At 54.6% G+C, this 19,721-nt stretch overlaps 2 protein-coding genes across 15 annotated transcripts in view; one reads left to right on the forward strand and one right to left on the reverse strand.

Moving 5' to 3' along the window:
• The window catches only part of Cib4 (calcium and integrin binding family member 4), a 109,258-nt gene extending 94,801 nt beyond the window's left edge, over nucleotides 1-14,457 (forward strand). For all 14 annotated transcript variants that reach the window (XM_087216560.1, XM_087216566.1, XM_087216561.1 and 11 more), the window contains 2 exons: nucleotides 13,204-13,312; nucleotides 14,024-14,457. In XM_087216560.1, coding sequence (XP_087072686.1) covers nucleotides 13,204-13,312; nucleotides 14,024-14,148 — 234 coding nt within the window. In that variant the 3' untranslated portion in view covers nucleotides 14,149-14,457. The remainder of the gene's footprint in view (nucleotides 1-13,203; nucleotides 13,313-14,023) is intronic.
• Cimip2c (ciliary microtubule inner protein 2C) lies at nucleotides 1,421-16,319 on the reverse strand. Its single transcript, XM_087216571.1, is given in 5 exon segments — nucleotides 1,421-2,155; nucleotides 3,974-4,092; nucleotides 5,411-5,553; nucleotides 5,556-5,686; nucleotides 16,214-16,319. Coding segments are annotated over 5 exon segments (612 nt in total). The 5' UTR covers nucleotides 16,288-16,319; the 3' UTR covers nucleotides 1,421-2,010.
• Nucleotides 16,320-19,721: the final 3,402 nt, after the last annotated feature.

Below are 19,721 nucleotides of genomic sequence, written 5' to 3' on the forward strand. Positions count from 1 at the left end.
GGAATCCTGTCTGGCTTGAATTTCCCTTTGAATCATTCTCATTTCTTTCCATTGGTGGATGCTGCACAGCTGAGACGATTTGCATTCTGGTTCTACAGAAAGAAGTTTTGGGGTTGGTTTGAGTCATTGCCCGAAGAAAGGAGAAAGGGACGTGGGAGGTAGCTATGGTGGAGACCTGGAGGACCACGGAGCCCAGTGTTAGAGGCGCCACTAGGACCGCAGGCTGCAGGTGGCTTACAGGGGTCTGCCTTCCAGCTGCTTTCGGATCCACTTCTGGGGATGCTGGAGTGACTGCAGACTGCCCCAGCACCTCGAGGGACACCACTGGGAGCCCTCTCCAGATCCTGGGGAGAAGAGCCAAAGTCTGACTGTGTCCGTACCCTTCCCTCACCTCCAGCATAAAAGCAAAGCTTTCTCCTTGGCATGTCGGCCCACTGCTTTTGGAGGACAGGATCAGACACGGGGACTCTGTGTTGAGAACTGCTCATTCCAGGGCGCAAGTTTGCCAATTATGCCAAGCAAGCAGGGGTGGCCTGTCTTTTTGACCCACTGTCAGAGCAGGGGAGACCCAGCGGGAGGAAGCTCCACAGGAGAGGATCCGTTCTTCCCACCAGTCACTGGAGCCCTGCCCCGAGTCTCCCAGTGCGCAGGGCACAGATGTGCACATAGCAGTCATTCCAGCTGGCGCTGGTTTCCCCATGCTCATCCCATGGAGAAGACATCTCGGCCCCACTTGGCTCTCCCGGGTCCTTGGGATGAGGCCAGGCACGGCCAGGAATCAGGGCTTATTTGCTTTGCTCTTCAGCCAAGCCCTGGAATGGATCTGACCACTCCGGGGCAGTTTGGGGCCCAGCTGGTCAGGGGCTCTGGGACACAAGTGACGCCCCTTGCAGGAGGTCCTGAGAGTGGCCAGGTGCCCACCTGATGAGCACAGGGTTCTTATCTGTGTGGTCCTGGCGTAAGTGGGGAGTTGCAGGCGACAGAGGATGAGCTGCTTCATCCGTCCTCCCATGCACTTGACCTTTGCTGTGCCCCTAACTCACCTGTCCAGGAGCACTGAGGGCCCTGTTGCCGGACAGAGTCCCACGGAGGACCCAATCCTGAGGTAGTGGAGTGCCGGGCAAGCCCCCCATGTGGGCACCCTCCTGGCCTGAGGTCCCCATGCCAGGGCGTGTCCCGAGAGGTCGCCCCCGTCCTGCCCCCTGGGAGGGGGGCACCTCGAGGAGATGGGAAGCGGCAGTCTGGCGAGAACAGAGCTTCTCTGCAAGTGGCCTGGGTCGCTCTCTCCCTTCTTCTTTTAGAAACAGCCTCGGGGGCCGATTCCAAATCAGCCTGTCCCTGGCAGTCTGGGAAGAGTGCAGGAAGTAGCTGGCTTCTTGTCCCAGATGCTGCTCCTCCACCACTTCTTTGGAGTCCCAAAGGCTGCCCCTCAGTCTCATGTGGGCCACAGGCAGGGTGTAGAGTGGAAAAGCCCGGGCCCGGGAGTCAGATCCTGGCTGTGTCTCCTCTTCACTGTGTGAACTTGGTGACTTTCTCAGCGCCTCTGACTGTCCCTCCCTTCATCAGGGAAGTGAGGACAAGACCCCCCCCCCCATTATCCCATAAACCAAACCATGCCAGGTCAGGGTAAGAACGGCCCATCTCACACCCAGGGTGATGCCCTGGGTCACGTTGCCCTCATTTTCACACATGGGCCAATCGGCTTCCTTGATTGTGTCCGTGGATGCAGGTCAGCGGTCTCTGTGCCCGAGTGAGCGCTCACTGAGACTTGGAGATGCCACACAGCTTGGTCCTACTTGTCCACCTTGGGACAGCGGTGGCCTGAGTCCTTGGGCTGAGTTTCCCACAGGAGCTTAAGACATGATGCTGAGCGACCTTGGGGTCACTTTCCGGCCCTTGTGAAACGTCCCTAGGACAAAGAGGACAGATGCATGGGATGTGGTGGCTGAAGATTTTATTCCACGCAAGCCAAGGTCAGGGCCTGGGCTCCCAGGCAGCAACCATCTGCTCTCAAGCTCTGAACTCAAAGTAGCTGTCCCTCTTCTGTCGCTCCTGTGGGGACACCCTCTTCCCAGATGGGAAGGTCTGATAGGTCCTCCAGTTCCCAGGGGAGACTCTTAAAAGATGCCACTTCTCCTTGGGGCTCAGAGGAGGCCTGCAGGTGAAGCCGGAGCCCGTGTCAGACGCTGGGCCCAGGATGGAGGGCGAACAGTGCCTGCCACAGCCTCACAAGCCACTTCCAGCCCCGCTGCCCTGCTGGTGTCCTCACTTTAACACATGACAAGTTGCCCTGGCGTGGGAGAGGAGGGACAGGTACTTGCATGGCAGTACGGGTAGTCAGCAGTGGGGACAAAGGCATCAGATGGACCCAGCATAGCTTCTGGCCCTATCTCCTGCTGCATATATGCACGTATAAATATGGGCTGCTCTCGGTATCCCTCCCCTGAGCTTTGTTTTGAGGAGGACATGAGGTAATGGACTAAAGCTCTTAACATAATGCTAGACAAGGAGTAAAAACTCAACAGAGGTTACCAGTGATGGTGGTGCTGGTGATAGTGGAGATTGTGGTGCAGTGGTGTTGGTGACTGCAGCAGTGCCGGCGATGAAGGTAATAATTAATGGTGGGGGTGGGGGTGGAGCGCATGATGTTGATAATGGCAGTGATGCTGATCGTGACCAAGTGCGAGCGATGGTGATAATGGTGGTGAAGGCCATTATGGTGGGGACGGTGATCAAACTCTAGAAGGGGAAAGATCTGCCCCAGGCCACAGAGCCGATCCCTCTTATCCTCCACCCAACCGCCTGGCTGATCCTCTGCATTGGGCATGAGACTGTCAGCAGGGGAGGACACCAGGCAATTCGGAGAAGCAAGAGAGCTGGGGCACCCTGGCAAGACGGGGTCGAGAGGAGAACCGTCCCCAGGAGAGGCCCACTCCCCGGGCAGTGGAGATGGTCAGCCCAGGCCCTAGCGTTGGACGCAGGAGAGACGGGTTCCCTTCCAAGCCCAGCTGCCAACCAGCCCACCCACCCAAGCCAAGCCCCTGGGGCTGCCGCTGAGCTTCAGAGGTCCTCTTTGTACAACAGACCCATCTGCCTTACAGTGGGGCCCTTCCAGGGGCAGTGAGAGCCGTGTCTTTAAGACAGCATAATGACGGGTGAGGCAAGTGTAGGCTCAGCGGAGGGCTGGAAACCCGGGGTCTGTCGCTGACCTCCCGGTGCCCCTCCCTGGACAGAGAGCGGGTTACAAAGGTGGGGGAGGACTGCCCTGGGAGGCCTGTTGGCATTCAGCCCGGCACCAGCCACCACCCCACGCCTGCCACAGGGTGCCTGGAGTAGGCTTGAGGTCCCATCTCTGGGTGGCAGGCGGGAGAGATGTGGCTCCAGATCCTCACAGTGCAAAGCTGGCCTTCCCTGGGGGAACGGCGCTCTCCCGGGTAACAGCAGCTATGAGGGCAGGCTGTGAGGAATCCCATTTTTAATGCCTTCTCCTTCTCCTTCGCCTTCGCCTTCGCCTTCGCCTTCTTCTTCTTCTTTCTAGATGGCCAGCTGGCCTTTCGAGACATCCTCAAGTCTCTAGGAGAACATTTTCCAGGCCTGGCTGGGGCTCGGGGACGATTCCCTGCTCATTGTAGTGTCCTCTATGTCCACCAGAGGGCAGCAGCTGCACTACATTTGGACCAGTCAGCGCTGATGCTGCCTTTGCAGGATGGAGTCTCAGCCTCAGGCCAGCAAACATTATGGGGTGTGTTCCCAACCTCAGGATGGGGAAGCACCCTTCCTGATTCCCCACATTTAGGTTCCTGGCATACCTCCTGAGGCTGCTGGAGCTCGGTAGCTGTCACTGCCCTGCAGCCACTCAAAGGCAAGCTCATGAACTGGCTTGTGTCTGGGCTCCCTGCAGGCCCCTGGAGGGAGCTGGTGCCCTGTGGATGTGTTTGTCGGTGCCAGGTGGGAAGAGAGGGCAGGTACTCACAGGTTGGTGGGGATGGGGTACCCTTCCCTCTCCCTCACAGGCAGCACGAAGTAGGGGACCCGGGGCACTGTGCCGGTCTAGCCTCTGTAGTACTTCCGGTGCTGCTGCGTCTTCTGCAGCTCCACCAGGGAAGAAAGGACAGTGGCTGGTGAGCAGGAGAAACTTTAGGGGCCTGTACCTGTGCCTGCTGTGCTGGGAAGGGCTGAGGCAGTCTCACTGTTGTGGTTTAGATCTAAAATGTCCCACAAAGACTCATGTGTTTGGAGGTGATTGGATCCTGGCATTGGATCCTATGCCCGTCAGTGGCTTCATCCATTACTGAGTCAGGAGCTGATTGTGCTGTGAGGTGGGACGTGACTCCAAAGAGCGTGCTCTTGCCCCGGCCCCTCCCTTCTCTGCCTGCTTCCTGCCACCACAGCTGAACAGCCACCCTCTCCCAGGCTGGTCCACCGCGCCATATCTGCCTTGGAGCCAGCTGACCGGGGACTAAAACCGTGAGCCAAAACAAGGTTGTGAGTGTTACATATTTCGTTCCAGTAATGGGAAAGTGTCTAAGACCCTGCCCTAGTGTCCGTGCAGGATTCCTGGGGTTTCTGAAGTCCCAGCCCGACTGCTGATCAGCTGGTGTCCTCTCTGAGCCTCAGTTCCTTGTCTAATGGGGATCACGCACCCCCTATCTGCACTCCAGCTTTGCTACAGACAGTAAAGGAGAGGAGAAAGCAGCTCTGAGAGCTGTGAAGGCCCAGGAGGTGTGAAAGTCTGGGCTTGGCCTGTGTCTGCTCCTCCCTCCCTCCTGGGCAGGGCAGGAGGCGTACCATGTAAGAGTGAGGCGACAGCGTCTACGGGCGGCAGCCTCTCCACCCCTAGGAAGCTGCCTTCCTATCCAAGTCCCCTGCCCTGACACCAGGCCCAGTGTCCTTGCAGTCAGCCTGGGAAGGATGTTCCTAAAAGAGAGTGACACGGAGAATGAGCCGTCATCTCCACAGGGCCAAGGGCCAGCTTGGGTCCCCGAGGCCTTCTGGGGATGCTTCATAAGGGCCACAGGGCTGTGGGCAGGTCTCCTTCATCCTGGTGTTGCTTGGGCTGAAGCTGGCTCAGCGCACACCCTCGAGAGGCCGGGAAATGGGAAGGCCGGGGACACCAGGGTCCAGCTGGGTAAACCAGTAGCCTGGACCCAGGCAGAGGGGTCAGTGGTCCTCTGTCGTGCGTGATTCATCCTGTGCTCAAATCTTTGGCCTTTTACTCAGAAACACCCCACTCCACCAGCAGCGGTGGTGCTCGGGGACAGGAGTCCCAAAGCCCCAGGCCAGGGGAGATCAGGTAGGCAGAGTCCCAAGCCCAGCCCTGCCCCTGAGCCAAATCTCCAGCTTCCCTGCCGCCTCTGGAAAGCAAACCAAGCCGCTCCTCCGGAGGGTGGCGCATGCCCATCCGGCTCACCTGGTAGAAGTGCGCCAGCTCTGCAGCGTGGTGGCCATCCAGGATGCAGCAAGCGTAACTGGGCGGGTGCTGCCAGGGGTCCACAAGGAGGCACGAATGGTCCATCAGCACGAGGTTGGGGTTGGGGGAGAGGATGGTGGGGGGGAGCCCCCGCTGCTGAGGGGCCTGTGGCTCCTCTCCATGGCTGCAGTGCGGAGATCCTGGAAGCACTTGAGGGTGGTGGCACCATAGGATCAGCCGAAGGAGAAGGCCATGCCAGGGATGTGGCCTCGATACCTGCAGCGGAGCCGGGCGGAGGGAACACAGGGAACGAAGTGCTCCAGGGCCACTTCCTTCCGGGAGAGGCCTTAAAAGCGGAGGGCCTGGTGGTCCCTCTGGCCTTGAGGGCTCCCTGAGGTGCACTGCCCTGCTGGGGCCTTTGGGGGAAGGGGCCAGGCTTCTTCCTTTGCACCCAGCTGTCTGCTTGGATGGCCAGAGCCGGGGTGCCTCTCCCGCCCCGGGCCTCCGTTACTGGAGCTGGCCTCATCTGCTGTATCTGCTTGCACACCAGGCACCCCCCCCCCGTGCTCCGGACGAGATCCCCCACTCCCCTTCCCATCTCAGCAGGGTCCTCCCTAGCTGCCCAGCTCAGAACCGTGGGCGTCCATCTCTCTCCCATCCAATCAGTCACCCAAGCCTGCGGTCTACCGCGCGCCCTGAGCTCAGCCCCGTCACCGCTCGTCTGGACTGTGGTCATTGTGTCCCCAACGTTCTCCTACCTGAGCTCACAACCCCACCCTCAACCCACCTTCCACACTGCCGCCAAAATCAAATCCTTAGCAAGGCATCCAGAGCTGCCGCGGTCGGACCCCTGCCTCCCTCTCTGGGCTCACTGTTGCTGCACAGACGCCCGAGGACCCATCGTGGTTCTCGGGGTGTAATTCTGGCCCCCTCTCTCCTCTGCCCCTCTCCGGGGTTCTTGCCCTGTGTCTTCCACCATCACGATCCCACTCCTGTCCACCCCAGCCCTCCAAGCCTGCTCTTTGCCCCCCAAATGCTAAACAGTCTCTTAAGACTTCCAAATGGCACTTCTTCTAAGAATTGCCACCATGGCCAGGTCCCCAGGTCAGGGCAGTATCTGCTCTCTTTGCACCTAAAGTCCGCCCCATGGCCACCTCTCTTTCTGTGCTGCTCCTGTCATTCAGTCTCTTTTACTCCTCCCCCGACGGCAGCTTCTCGGGGGCAGAGCTTGCTGTTTCATTCATGTTCATATTTCTGGGGCGCAGTGCCAGGTCTGGCACGCAGTATGTGGGTAGGAAATTGTTTATTAAACAGATGAAAGAATGAGTGGGTGATGTGCCTGTAGCGCTGATGATGTTTACAGGTGGACCCGAGCACGTGAACACCCAGGGGCCGTGACCATGCTGCGGGGACCTCCTCCGGGCCCTGTCCTAAGATCGCTCCTCCAGGAGGCTTGACGCTCCCTTTCTCTCTCTCATCAGAGTCCCAACCACACACCAGAACGTGCGCGTTCCAGGCATGGGTCCCGCCCCATAGCCTGGCAATGCCCCGGGCCTCATTGCCCCCCAAGAAGGACGTGTGATTACCTTCTTTGCCTTTTCAGAAAAAAATGTAAGAAAGCGAAACAAAGAGACTACTGACACCTTCTGATCGCTTTCTGCTGTAGGCAAAATATCTAGAGTCGGTCCTGGTCCTACACTCCCTGCTCACAGTGCCTTCTGGGGATCTGGTTGCCTGGAGGCTGCCAGGCCGCAGCAAGGAGAGCAGCAAGGAAGGTGACTGCCAAGCTGACCCTCGAGACACACTGTACTTAACCCCGTGACCCTGTGGCCTCGGAGCTCTTCCTGCCGGGTACACAAGTCCCCTGCCTGTGGCCATGTCTCCTGCTTACCTGGAAATTAGCGGGGCGGCGGGGGTGGGGGTGGGGGGGTGGTTCCTAGTTTCCCCTCCTGTGAGCCACTTCCAGGGACAGTACTCCCGTCTGCACTGCTTGCCTCCCCTTGTCCCAGGGTCTGCAGCCCACCCCTCCTGCTGCAGAAGCCTCACGATCCCATTTCAGCTCTCCACCTCTCTCTGTCCTTCCCTTCCACCACCTCTCCCTGGGGATGAATCTGGGGGTGCTCTACTACTGAGCTACATCCCCAACCCTTTTGAGTTTATCTTGAGATGGAGACTCACTAAGGGGTCCAGGCTGGCCTCGAACTTGTGATCTTCCCAGCCCAGCCTCCCAAGTAGCCGGGTTTACAGGTGTTCACCACAGCACCAGCAACATCCCCGCTGTCTTTCACGTTGGGCTTCCTCCTCTCTGCTTGGAGACATGCACGGCCTTCCCTAGGTTGCAGAATTCTGTACGAGATCTTGCTGTTCTCTCACACACTACCTCTTCGCTTCCTTTATTTCCTAATCTCTCCAAGGACTACCTTGTCCCCTCTGCCTTTATTTCTTCAACTCCTGTTCTTTCCTGACCGCCCTCAGTCTGATTTCTGACTCACCACTTAAACACGAACCTCTACTTTTTAATTAAGGTCATATAAAATCACCCGTGTTCTTGGCTTACACTGTCTTTCTGCAACATTTGCACTGATGCAGAAACTTTATAGAAGAAAATATACCCTGAGGAGTGGAAGCAGGATCCTGACATACTTCCTGCTGTAGATGAAACTTCCTAAAAATACAGATTTGGTAAACTGAGAGGTAAAAGACAATGGGACTGATAGGAAGATGCCGCTTCCTTCCATCCTGTGTCCTGGTGTGGAGGGGACTCCATGCCCACTGGTTCCTGCCCACAGATGTGGAGGAACATTCAGGTGCTGATTGAGTGCAAGGGGAAACTGGACCTCCATAGCCCACCTCTTTCTTCCTCATCCTTTCTCTTGCACGCAAGGAAACACACATTGCCCCGGAAGTTCTGGGTGGACACACGCAGGCCCACCTGCCTCATTCTGGGCTTCCATGTATCTGGCAGACGTTCTGATACCAATCCTTACTCTCTTACTGCTCAGTTGGTTCAGAAAGTAGGGAATGAAAGAAGACTCGCAGTTATCAGGTCTGCTGAACCCCAACAAAGAGATAAAGCAACAGAATGAAATGTGAATGCAGACACCCACCCATTCTGCAGGACAGAGAACACCCACATGTCCAACCAGGTAGGAAGCCAGAACTTTCTTCAGGCAAAAAACATGCAGGGAAAAAAGCACTCACAGCCCTTTTTGAAAGTAATCTTCAATGGCAAAAACCTGCCAACCAAGAGGTGATTAAAAAATAAAAAACAGCTCAGAAGCGTGGCAGCTCTGTAAGAATGGGAGGTGATGCTCCGCGGCTCGATTCAAGAACAGAACTAGGAATAGCATCCAGGTGAGTGCTGCTTGCCGAACAGAATGCAAATGTTGTAAAATCTGTCAAGGTAAAAATAACTTGAGCGACCGAAGGAGTTGGGGAGTAGGTGGAGGAGAGGGGTGCACTTGCTAAGAAGGACACCCTGCAGTCCGCCCACGGCATCGAAGTTGAAACCCATCACTAAAACACTGCAGAATGGCTCCGCCCTTGGGTGGGATTTATTTCCCTCCTTTTAGAGGGATCTTGTAAGAATTCATATCTGTGATGAGCTGACATTTATCTAAAGTCTACTGGTTCTTCCACTGAATTTTAATTTCTTTCTCTTAAGCTCTGCTAAGACTAAATTTCATGGTCTTCATTTTGAAATAGCAAGTTTAGTATGATTTTTTTATAAGATTGCTTTCTTCTATCTTTATCTCCACCCCTCCATCACATAATATGCACCCACAGACAGATCTGGAATGCTGCTCACCCAGTGTAATCTTGGTTTAATTCTCGGGGTGATCTGTTGCTTCCTTCTTGGTGTACATATCCTTTTTCGGAGTCTGATGGCATTAAATGTCACTTTGTTGGGGACCCACTGGGCACCACCACAGTGACAGGGCCTGGGCACACCAAACTCCTGGTTTTGCTGAGAAGTTACAGAGTCATGAGGGGCACATCCTGAGTACTGTGCTGGGTGGGCACAGATGTGACCGGCTCTAACCCACGCCAGACCTGGGTGGAGGCGGTCGTGTTATCAAATGCAAGGGGGAGGGCCATTCCATGGGCGGCATAGGCGAGCTCCATGGGGTCCCCTGGGGTGAGGCTTTGAGGAGGACCTCGGGGAAGGGCGGATTGGGGTCATTTTCTGGTGTTGGTGCTGCCCCAGCACCCTTTCCTTTTCACTCCTCCTGGGAGGCCTCACCCATAGGGCCCATCCAACACCTCTGGCACACCCTTGATGCCTGGATTTGTCTCTGGCTCCAACCATGCTAGCAACAGACCCACATGCCCTGCTGCCCAGTATGACCAAGATCTGCCCACCCTTCCTCATGCCCTGCGTTATATTCCTTCCCTGGTTAACACCACCCCATCCACCCTTCACCTCAGCCAGAAACCAGAGTTCTCGGTGGCCCTGCCATTCTGCCTCCCCAACTGGCCTCCCCATCCGGCACTTTGCCCACCCTCTGTCCTCCTCCAGCCACTGCTGTGCTCACCTGACAACGTTGAACTTCCTAGTCCAAGTTTCACGCTCCGCAGCCTGGGTGCACCCCGAGGCCAGAGCGACCTTCCTCGCTGCCCCTCACTGCCCCATAGGCGGCCAGGCCCAGTGGCGGTGCTTACAGTCACGGGCCCCTCTGCACCCCAGGCCTCCAAGCCCAGTGGGAGTTCTACCTGCCACCTGGGCGTTTGCCATTGTCCACTCTCTGTCGCCCTCCCTGACCACACCTTGCGCCTAGGGTCTGTGCCTACTATTAGGATTGTCATCGATCAGCCCGGATCCAGATCCACATGAATCTGCCTCTTCCACCAACTTGGGTTCTCTCTAATCATCAGCCTGGGACTCACGACAAGTGCTCAATAACTGCTCACTGAAGGAGGGAGAAGCCCTGAACCGCAGGCCCAGGACGCTGTGGAGCGCTGCTTTAGAAGGGGTGAGCTCTGAGCATCACGGCACATGAAGCAGCCCTCCCATGGGGGTGTTGGGCTCTCTGAAGAAAGGAGCTATAGAAACGTGACTGTTCTCCTGATTCTTCTTTGCCACCCCCAAGCTCTCTGCCATGCTCCTCCTCTGCTGCCTGCCTTCCCAGCCTCTCTGAATGCCGAGATATTTGCATTCCAAAAGAATAGAAGCCCCCTCCTCCGCAGGCCTCCCAGCCTTCCCTTCAGAACTTGCTGCTCTGGCAGGTGTGTGTGTATGTGTGTGTGCGCGCACACGCTCCTGACTACACGTGCACACGTGTGCATGGTCACATTCCTTAGCACTCAGTGGCCACATCATGGCAAGCTCGGCGCGGGTCTCTCTTGTGCACCCGCATTGTTGGCCTTGCGCATGACCCATGGTGGCTCCACTGCAGAGCCCTTGGCAGCTCTGCTGTTGTTTTGTGTGCAGCCGAGGTGGAAAGTAACAGAAGGGACTGGCGGAGGATGGCACACTCACACCTTTTGCTCTTGCTTGACCTGTGCATCTGCCCCCTAGTCCCTCCACCACCTACCTGTACATGCACAAGCTCCCATCTGGGCCGAGCCGGGCCTCTGGGTAATGAGCACTGGGATGCTAAAGCCCCCAGTGGATTACTGTGTGTACAGGGACCAGTCCCTTCCCTGCCTCTTAAGAGCACTGGCTGGCCCCATAGCTAACATTAAAATTAATTACCATGAGCCTCAGGGATCCCACGAGCAGCCTTATTAACTACCTTGTTACTATTCAGCATGTCCCCTTTCCACTTCTCCACGACATCTCCTGCTGAGGATGGTTCTGATCAGATCCTTCCCCTGGGCAGAACCTTCCAGGGCTCCCACTGCCTGTGAAATTAAGAACACAGCAGCTGGGCCAGCTGCTCGGGACCTCCTGATGTGGCCTCTGAGAGAGGTCTTTCCAGCCTTGTGGCCCGCTTCCATATCGCAGCTTTGCCGCTGTGGCCAGAGGACATCCACTGCTTTGAAAGCGCGTCCTGTGGAGCCTCCAGCCCAGCATTTGTGAAGCCCTGCCCTCCATTCAGACGACCCCCCTGCCCTGGGGTGATCTTATCCATCTTCCAGGTACCTTTCAAGGACTTTGTTTCCATGGAGCCCGTTCTGACCCACCCGGTAGCCCCTGCCTGCCTCCCGCATCATTTATCCTGGCTCTACCTTTCGCACCTCCCAGTTCACACTCTGCTGTGTTGTGAAGAGCTGGCCCCTTCAAGTTTTCTTCCTTCCCGGGTTACAGATTCTCTGGGGCTCTCCACTGACTCCAATCAGTCTCATGTTATTCTTCTTTGCATCATCTAGCAGCTGCTGGATTGATTTCTCATGGTCCTTTATAATTTTGAAGCAAGTTTTCTTTTCCTGGTCACTAATTTCAATCTTATCTTCTATATCTGAAATTCTGTCCTCTCATTGGCTCATTCTGCTGTGCAGACTTTCAATGGAGTTTTTCATGTCCTGGAAATCTATTTGCATCTGTTTTATGGATTCCATTTGTTTCCTATGTTGGGATTCCATCATGTTCCTCAGCTCCTCTCTAGTTTTATTAATCATGTCTTGCACTAGGGGCTGAAGTTCTCCTGTTATGTGAGAAATTATTTCTGATTTCATTTTTTCCAGATCCCCTTTTGTTGCCAGTTCAGTGGGTCCAGGTGGTTGAGTATCAGAGTGTTCCATCTCATTTCCCTTTGGGGTTGCTGTAGGTGATCTGGGAGTCTGGTTTTGAGACTTATTTACATGTTTTCTCATTTTGACTGGGGCGGGGCTGTTGGTGCCAGCAAGGATTACCTCCTCTGAGCTGGGAGGGGTGGGACAGGGCCCGGGAGCAGTGGTAGGATGGTGGCCCAAAAGCCCTTTCCTGAGGGCTGGGAGCAGCAGGCGGGATGGTGGCCGGGAAGCCCCATCCTCTGGACCAGGAGCAATGGGATGGCGGCTCAGAAGCCCCTACCTCTGGGCCGGGAGCAGCGGGACTCAGTACCATGGTCTGGTGGTCCGGTGTCCTCTGTGTCTTTGTAGTGTGGAACCAGGTGGCTGTACAGAGGAGCGGGGGGTGGGGGGTCCAGTGGATTGTTGCCGGGACATGGGCTGATTCGGCGTCTTCCGCGTGACTCGGTCTGGGGCTCTCAAGAGGGCCATGGTTTACTCCTATCTGTGTCCCTGCCTTGCCCCAGCCAGGTGGGGCTCTGTGGATATGGAGCTGGGAAGGGCTGAGGGCTCGGGGAGGGGCCTGTGGGTCCTCAGAGGAGAAGCTGGAAGAGCAGGCAGAGGACTCCATTCAATAAGCTGCCTCCAGGGAGAGTAAGGATGGGGTTGCCTGCTGGGCAGAGTCGCAGCAAAGGGCACTGGGGCTCTGAATCTTATTCCCTGTGTCCTATGCATTTGGGGCTTGAGTCTGGGCCAGCTCTGCTCCCCAAGTTGGGAGTGAGGACTGGCAGAAAGTAGCCAGCTGCCGTGATGGGGCTGCCGAGGAGAACAGCGCATAGTAAAAATGAAAGTTGTAAACCCTCCAAACTCATGGTTTCCTATCATTTTATTGCATCTCACTGTTTTGCTCCTCGAAAAGTATGTCTGAGCCCCGGGAGGCCGAAGCCTGGGAGTGCACTGAACTCTGCAACACTGCGCTTTTCCTTACCCGCACGCCTATGACAGGTGAAGCGTAACTGATCAGTTCGGCAAAGTAAGACATGATAAAAAACAGTGATGCAATACGATCATTATAACAATATACTATAATAAAAGTTATTTGGAACTTCTAAATTGTTTCTTTCTGGAATTTCCCATCCAAGGCTTTCGGACCACATTTGACCTGGAGTAAGTGGAGCTGGGGAAGTGAAACCTCGGTCATTAGGGACGCCGAGGACAGCCTGAAATGGGCATGGGACATTCATGCCGCAGGTAAGGGCGGAGGCTTCTCTCCCCCAGGGAGCGGGGTGCACCACCGGGGGTGCGTGTCTGCTGGGGACAGCGCACAGGCCCCTCTGTGACACGGTCCTCCCGAGGAGCATGAGGGTGGAACGTACTGGTTTAGGCCCTGAGGCCCAGCTCCATGGCAGGTGAGAGCCCAACTTCCTGTCCAGGCAGATGGCGGGAAGGGCTGGGTGCAAATCCTCTTGCTCTAGCTTTTGGTGAGAGCTGCTTGGCAAGAGCTTCGAGCATAGGGCAGTATCAGGCTGGGCGTGAAGGAATACACGGAAAGCCTAGGGAACAGGGTGGGAGGCCAAGGCCAGGAAGGCTGCCCCCAGGGCCGACCTGCTGGCGGGAGGCAGATTCTTACTGAGGCCAGTCGGCCCTAGGACACTGAGCCGGGAGCTCCCTGCCCACAGCAGGGTGGCACCCAGGCCAGGCACATGCAGCCAAGTGCTTGGGAGCTGCAATGCCTAGAAGTGACAGGAACAAAAGGGAGCACCCGGGCCGACTACATCATCCGGCAGACCACATCCTCTCACAGCCACTGGGACACCAGCACCGTGGCCTCTCCTGTGGAGGACCCAGCCAAGGGCTGGAGCACAGCAGAGTCTAACTAGTGGTAATAGCTAAGTTACTAATGCCGATTCACCGACACCAGCTTCCTCTAACTTGTACACCATTGTGATCCCCTTTAAACAGGTAAAGTAAGGGAGGCACCAAGAGGAGATGGAAGTCATCCAGGGTACGGAATGATGCAGCCTGGACTGGAAACCATCAGCTGGCTGCAGTCTCTCTCCGCGTCTACTCCATTCCCTTCCTGCTGAGGGCGGGAGGCAGATGAAAGGCTGCCTGGAGGTCTGGGGTGGATAACTGGGGTGAGCAGGGGTATTAAAGTCACAGACACTAGGCTGGGTTGCTGAATGGCCTCAGGAAAACTGCTCATTCCTCATCTGGGTGATTATGTAGCTTGTTTTTGTTTTTTATTTGTTTAGCACAGGGTCTCTCTATGTAGTCCAGGTGGCCTCGGACTCATGATCCTGCTGCCTCAGCCTCCTGAGTGCTGGGATTACAGGAGTGCATGACCAGGCTTTGTTGTTATGTAGATCTTTTTATTAAAAAAGAGGGTTAATACAGGAGCCAGCACAATGCCTGGAGCATGCTTGGTGCTCATACATGGTGCCCGCTGGGCACCAGGGAGACAATTCTAGCCCATCTCTGCCATTGCCAGTGTGGGGTTCAGGCCAGACCCTCCAGACCTCAGTGCTCAAGTCCGGAACAGAAGGGGCCTGGTCTACAAGATCTTTGAGGTCCTTACTAGACTAAATATCCTCTGCCTTTATGAATAAAACTGCAAAGGAGGTGATTTGAGTGTCAGAAGAGACTGGCTGCAGTGTAAAATCTGTGATTAGTGTTTGAAAAGGCACACAAAAATAGTAATTATCTAAGTGTGGTGAGAAATCGTGGATTCTTTCAATAAGTTAAGAAAATTCCTAAGGAGGTAGCATTCAGAAACAGAAAACAACTTAACCTCCTAGAGGGGGAGTGCATCCCTCCCAGAAAGACCCAGCCCAGAAACCAGCAGACTCAGCCCAGCAGCTCAGCCTGGCCAGGGCAGGCTGGAAGCTGAATGTATGACCCACTGGTATCAATCACTATTTCTAAATCAATCACAGGATGGGTCCTGTGCTCTCGGGAACCACAGACAAGTGGCAGGGACAGAGGGGCAGCCTGGGAATTGCTCCCCAAGCCAGCTGCTCCCACCTCTTTCAGAGCATGGGGGAGCCATGGGGCAAGATCTGCAGGTGCACCGGGCCTGGCCCCATGGACAGCAGATGGCCAAGGAGTTGGGCAATAGAAGAAGTTTCAACCAGAAGCTATGTAAGGCTTAAGAAAAAAAAAATCCTGATCAACAGCCAGAATGTGGTGCTAACACCACTTGCTCAGTCTGCAAGATGGACATGAACTGAAACTTATGCATTTACACAATACTGGGAGGGGAGCCCCACTTGTTTGTCTGCACGGCATCTTAACACAACATCTAGTGCCCTCCCCCAGTACTGGACATGTCATTCTCTAGTGAATAAAAGAATGAAAGAATGAAAGAATTGACAATTCCTAAGGCACCTTTACCAACACCCCTGGCTTTGCTTCAGGAAATTTTTGTGTCTGTTAAATCAGCTTTGCTGGGAATTGAAGTAGCTCTCGGGCTGTCCGAGGCCCAGAGATAAGTGGTTCCTGGTGCTCTGGGTGAGAAGTCAAGCCCCAGCTCCCTGCTGCAGCTCCTTCTGACGCGCAGCCTTGGGAAATGACATTAATGTGACAGTCCCTCCATGTTTGCCTACTCTGTTTGAAAACCATCCAGAATTCACACAAAACACACCATGAGGTCTTTGCATTCTGCAGTCTGCTCAGTTTGCAGGAGAAAGTACTCTGAGAGTCGGGTGGATGGTACACGCTACCAACTATGCACAGCTGCCCAGCCTGCCCTGCCAGATCCGGTCCACAGACACCAATGCGGCTGGAATCCTGTCCCACACTGCCCATTTCCTTTCTAGCAGGCCTCTACGTTCTCTGTGCTCCAGACTGCTGCCTCAGGCTTCTCCAAACCCCAAAGCCCACTTGTGTCTCCATCTTCTCCCCATTCTCTTATCCCAAGCTGTCCGCTCTCAGCCACCGACTTCCTACCCAGGGGAATCCAGGAGCCCCCGCCGATTCCCGCACACCGCCTGCCGAGAGCGCGATCACCCCAGCAAGGGCACTAGGCCTGGGGAACAGAGGCTCCGCGAGTTCAAACCCACAGGCGCAGGAGCAGAGCTTCCCGAGGAGGGGCGCTGTGCGAGGAGGCAGCAGGCACCACCCTCAGGTGTGGTGTGGCGGGGCGTCGCTTACCCGGGCTTGAGGCTGGAGGGCACGTAGGCCGCATTGAACTCGGTCAGTAGGGTGTCCGCGCCGCGGGAGGCCATGGCTGGGCAGCGCGCAGCGAGCCTGGCTCCGACGCGCGCCAGACGGAATTAGCCGCGGGTCACCCGGCAACGCGCGCCTGGCAACGGGGTCTGGCCCTGCGTTCGGGACACCAGGAAAGCTAAGACACAAAAGGACAGGCTGGGCCTGGGTTTGGAGGAGGATCAAACCCAGGACCTGGGGTAACTTCAAGGATCCCTGGAAGCGAACCCTCCCCGTAGCTGCCTGCCACGCCCTCTTTTGCAGTGGGGCCAAGAAGTGGCCCTGCGGTGGGCCCGCTGTGTAATTGTGTGCGCACGCGCGTTGGGAAGAGGGGCATTTTCAAATTAGTGCCCCCCAACTTCCTGTTCTCATCTTATGCCTCAAGCTGCTTCTACACGAATAGTTTTGTAAGTGAGGGTCAAAGAGCAAATCATAAGAAAGCCTGGGTGTGTGATTTGCGTTTGTCTCCAAGCCCGCAGTTCATTTCTGTCCTGGAATCTGCAGTGCTGGTATGCAGACAAAAATCTTCCTGAAGCCCTGGCCTCCCACTGTGGGCCTCCACCTCCTACTTCTCCAGGGATCTTCACACCAGCCCTGGTGGTGGGCAAGGCAGGGCAGGCCCAGGGCCATAGGTGTTGAATGGGGGTGGGGGTGTGGAGACTCCTCCCAGGGTGCCATGCTCTTTGTGACTTGGACTCTGTCCCCGTGGCTCCCTGGGCAGCAATTCCTGAATCAATTAAGAGCACCCGTAGTTTGCCTTCACTGCTTGCTGGATATCTTCCCTCTCAGATGTCAGACAGGGAGAAGTCGTCAGCACAGCTGGACGCTGTAGGTGGCAGCTGATGAAGACACAGACGCTAATGAGCTCACAGGATGCCATCAGAACCAGAATTCTCCAAAGATGCGTTCTGACAGATGACAATGGGACTGTGGCTCGGGGAGGCCACAGGTTTGCAAGAGGCTCCAAAAAAACAATCACTCACACACACACACACACATACACACACACATGCACAGACACACACAGAACAGGTCTTGGGTTTTATGTGTGTTCCCCTAAAGTCTCCTTGTGGAGCGTGCTACAATGAGAAAAGCATCAGGAGGAGTTATTTCAAAAGAGCAACCCTGGGCACAGGCTTTCCTGGGACCCCCAGCTCTGATGAGGTGGAACACCCGCTCTCTCACCAGTCAGGGCCTCCTCGCTGGCCCTGCTCATAGACGCATCACCCTGTGTCCATTCTTCTGGATTCTAACCCACCTAGATCCTCCGCTTGGGATCTGGCCTGGTGTATTGGTTAGTGTTTTCTAGAGGAACAGAATCAATAACACACACACACACACACACACACACACACAGATTTATTAGGCTTATAGGCTCAGAGGTGGGAGAGTCCAAAATGCCCATCTAGGTGCTGGTGAGCCTGAGGTTCCAGTAGCTGTTCTGTCTAAGGAGCTGGAAGCCACGGAGAAGGAGGAGCACAGGATGCACCACCAGTCCAAAGCTGAAGGCCTGGAAGCCCCCTGGCGAACACCTGGTATGAGTCTCTGTTGAAAGGCTTAAGAAGCTGGAGCCTGATAGCCACAGGCAATGATACAGTGAACAATGTACCCAACCGGACAGAATGGAGCTGTCTCAAGTGCAGACTGATTTCCTCCACCTTTAGCTTTTACTCCATCCAGGCTATAAACCTATTAGTCGGTGCCACCCACATTCAGGGTGGGTCTTCCCCTCTCAGTCTGCTGGCCTGCATGTGCCAGTAACTTTTGGAAACACCTCATGGACACATCCAGAAGGGTACTTTACTAATCTGCTAAGTGTTTCTTATTTCAGCCAAGTTGATACATCACAGTTAACAGTCACAATCTACCCTTTGTCAATTTGACAACCAGGCACATTCCCTTAAACCACGCTTAATCTTCAAATAAAGACCAACACCAAGTTCACAATTCTACCTAACATCACATAACTATCCTGCACACAACCACAAATGCACTAATTCCTTTCACAGAATAGAGAATCTTTCTTTAGGGGGTGCTTACTCCTCTCCTGACATATAGAACTTATAACCATGCTTAAGTACTGATATTAAGTCAGTGTTCTATCATATGGCATAGGAAGCCAAAGAAAGAAAACCAAGTATATGTGTGCATAGGGACAAGCATATTAGCAAAATAGAAAAGAAATACTTGTGAGAATTACAGTCCTTGTTTCTGAAACGAGTCAGTCATGGCTGATATTTATGTACCTTCTTCTACCACCCATTCTGTATTCCCATGCCCATCAGCAGCACTTCAGAGGGTCACCTGACAAGGTGACCCATACCTCCATTCCTGAAGGGTCTGGGCTATTTGTCATCCTGCTTATACAAGGCTGTGGTAGTTTCTTGCTGACCTCAATAACAGGGCATAGTGTTACTAGGAGATCCCTAAGCAATCTCCTGTGCTCTAAACATACCCCTGCTTACCTCCATTATGGAGTAGTAGTCCAGTTTCTCCTTGATAGTCTGCATCACTCATCCCTGGCAATGCTGTGACTCCTCTTTAGCCTGTTGACTCAGGGGAAGAGGAGCCCAAATGGCCAGGAGGCAGTCTTAGCTTCCAGTTCAATAGCATCTTTGTTGTGCCTCCTGGTAGAAGCCCCTCTACTCACCCAGAACTATGACTTCTAGGCCAGCAGAACATAAAGCAATGAGAATAGGAAGCAAAACTTTTGTTACTGGGTCACTAGGGGTAATGGTGAGTGATATAATTCCCATTTCCACACCTTGATTCCTAGATTCATGAATCCGAGCTTATGGAGAAACAGTCCCATATATTGGATAATGATTCAGAGAACATACAGGTTTTTGGGGAACCTTGCCCCAGTCCTGCAAGGTATTGCCTCCTCTCTGATACTATAACTGTCAAAAGGCCACTCCACCGTTCTATCAATCCAGCTGCTTCTGCATGGTAGGAAATATGGGAAGAGCAGTCAGTGGGTTCTCTGAGCATGAGCCTAATGCCACACTTCTTTGGCAGTGAAGTATATTCCTTGGTCAGAGGCAATGCTGTGTGAAATACTAATGGTTAATGAGGCATTCAGTAAGTCCCAGGATGGTAGTTCTGGCAGAAGCATTAAGTGCAAGGTAGGCAAATCCATACCCGGAATAAATGTCTAACAAAGCATTGCCTCTTCTATGATGGAAAAGATCCAATATAATCAACCTGCCACCAGGTCACAGACTGATCACACCAGGGAGTGGTTCCATACTGGAGACTCAATGTTGGTCTCTGTTGCTGGCGAATTGAGCACATCAGGGGGTCAGCCTTGGTGAGTGGAAGCCCATGTTGCTGAGCCCATGCATAACCTCCATCCCTGCCACCATGGCCACTTTGTACATGATCCCATTGGGCAATAACAGAAGTGGTTGAGGAAAGAGGCTGACAGCCATTCACAGAATGAGTCACTTGATTA

Source organism: Heterocephalus glaber, unplaced genomic scaffold (genome assembly GCF_053883595.1).
Source record: "Heterocephalus glaber isolate CG9 unplaced genomic scaffold, H.glaber_assembly_v1.0 deba00001457, whole genome shotgun sequence".
NCBI lineage: Eukaryota > Metazoa > Chordata > Mammalia > Rodentia > Bathyergidae > Heterocephalus > Heterocephalus glaber.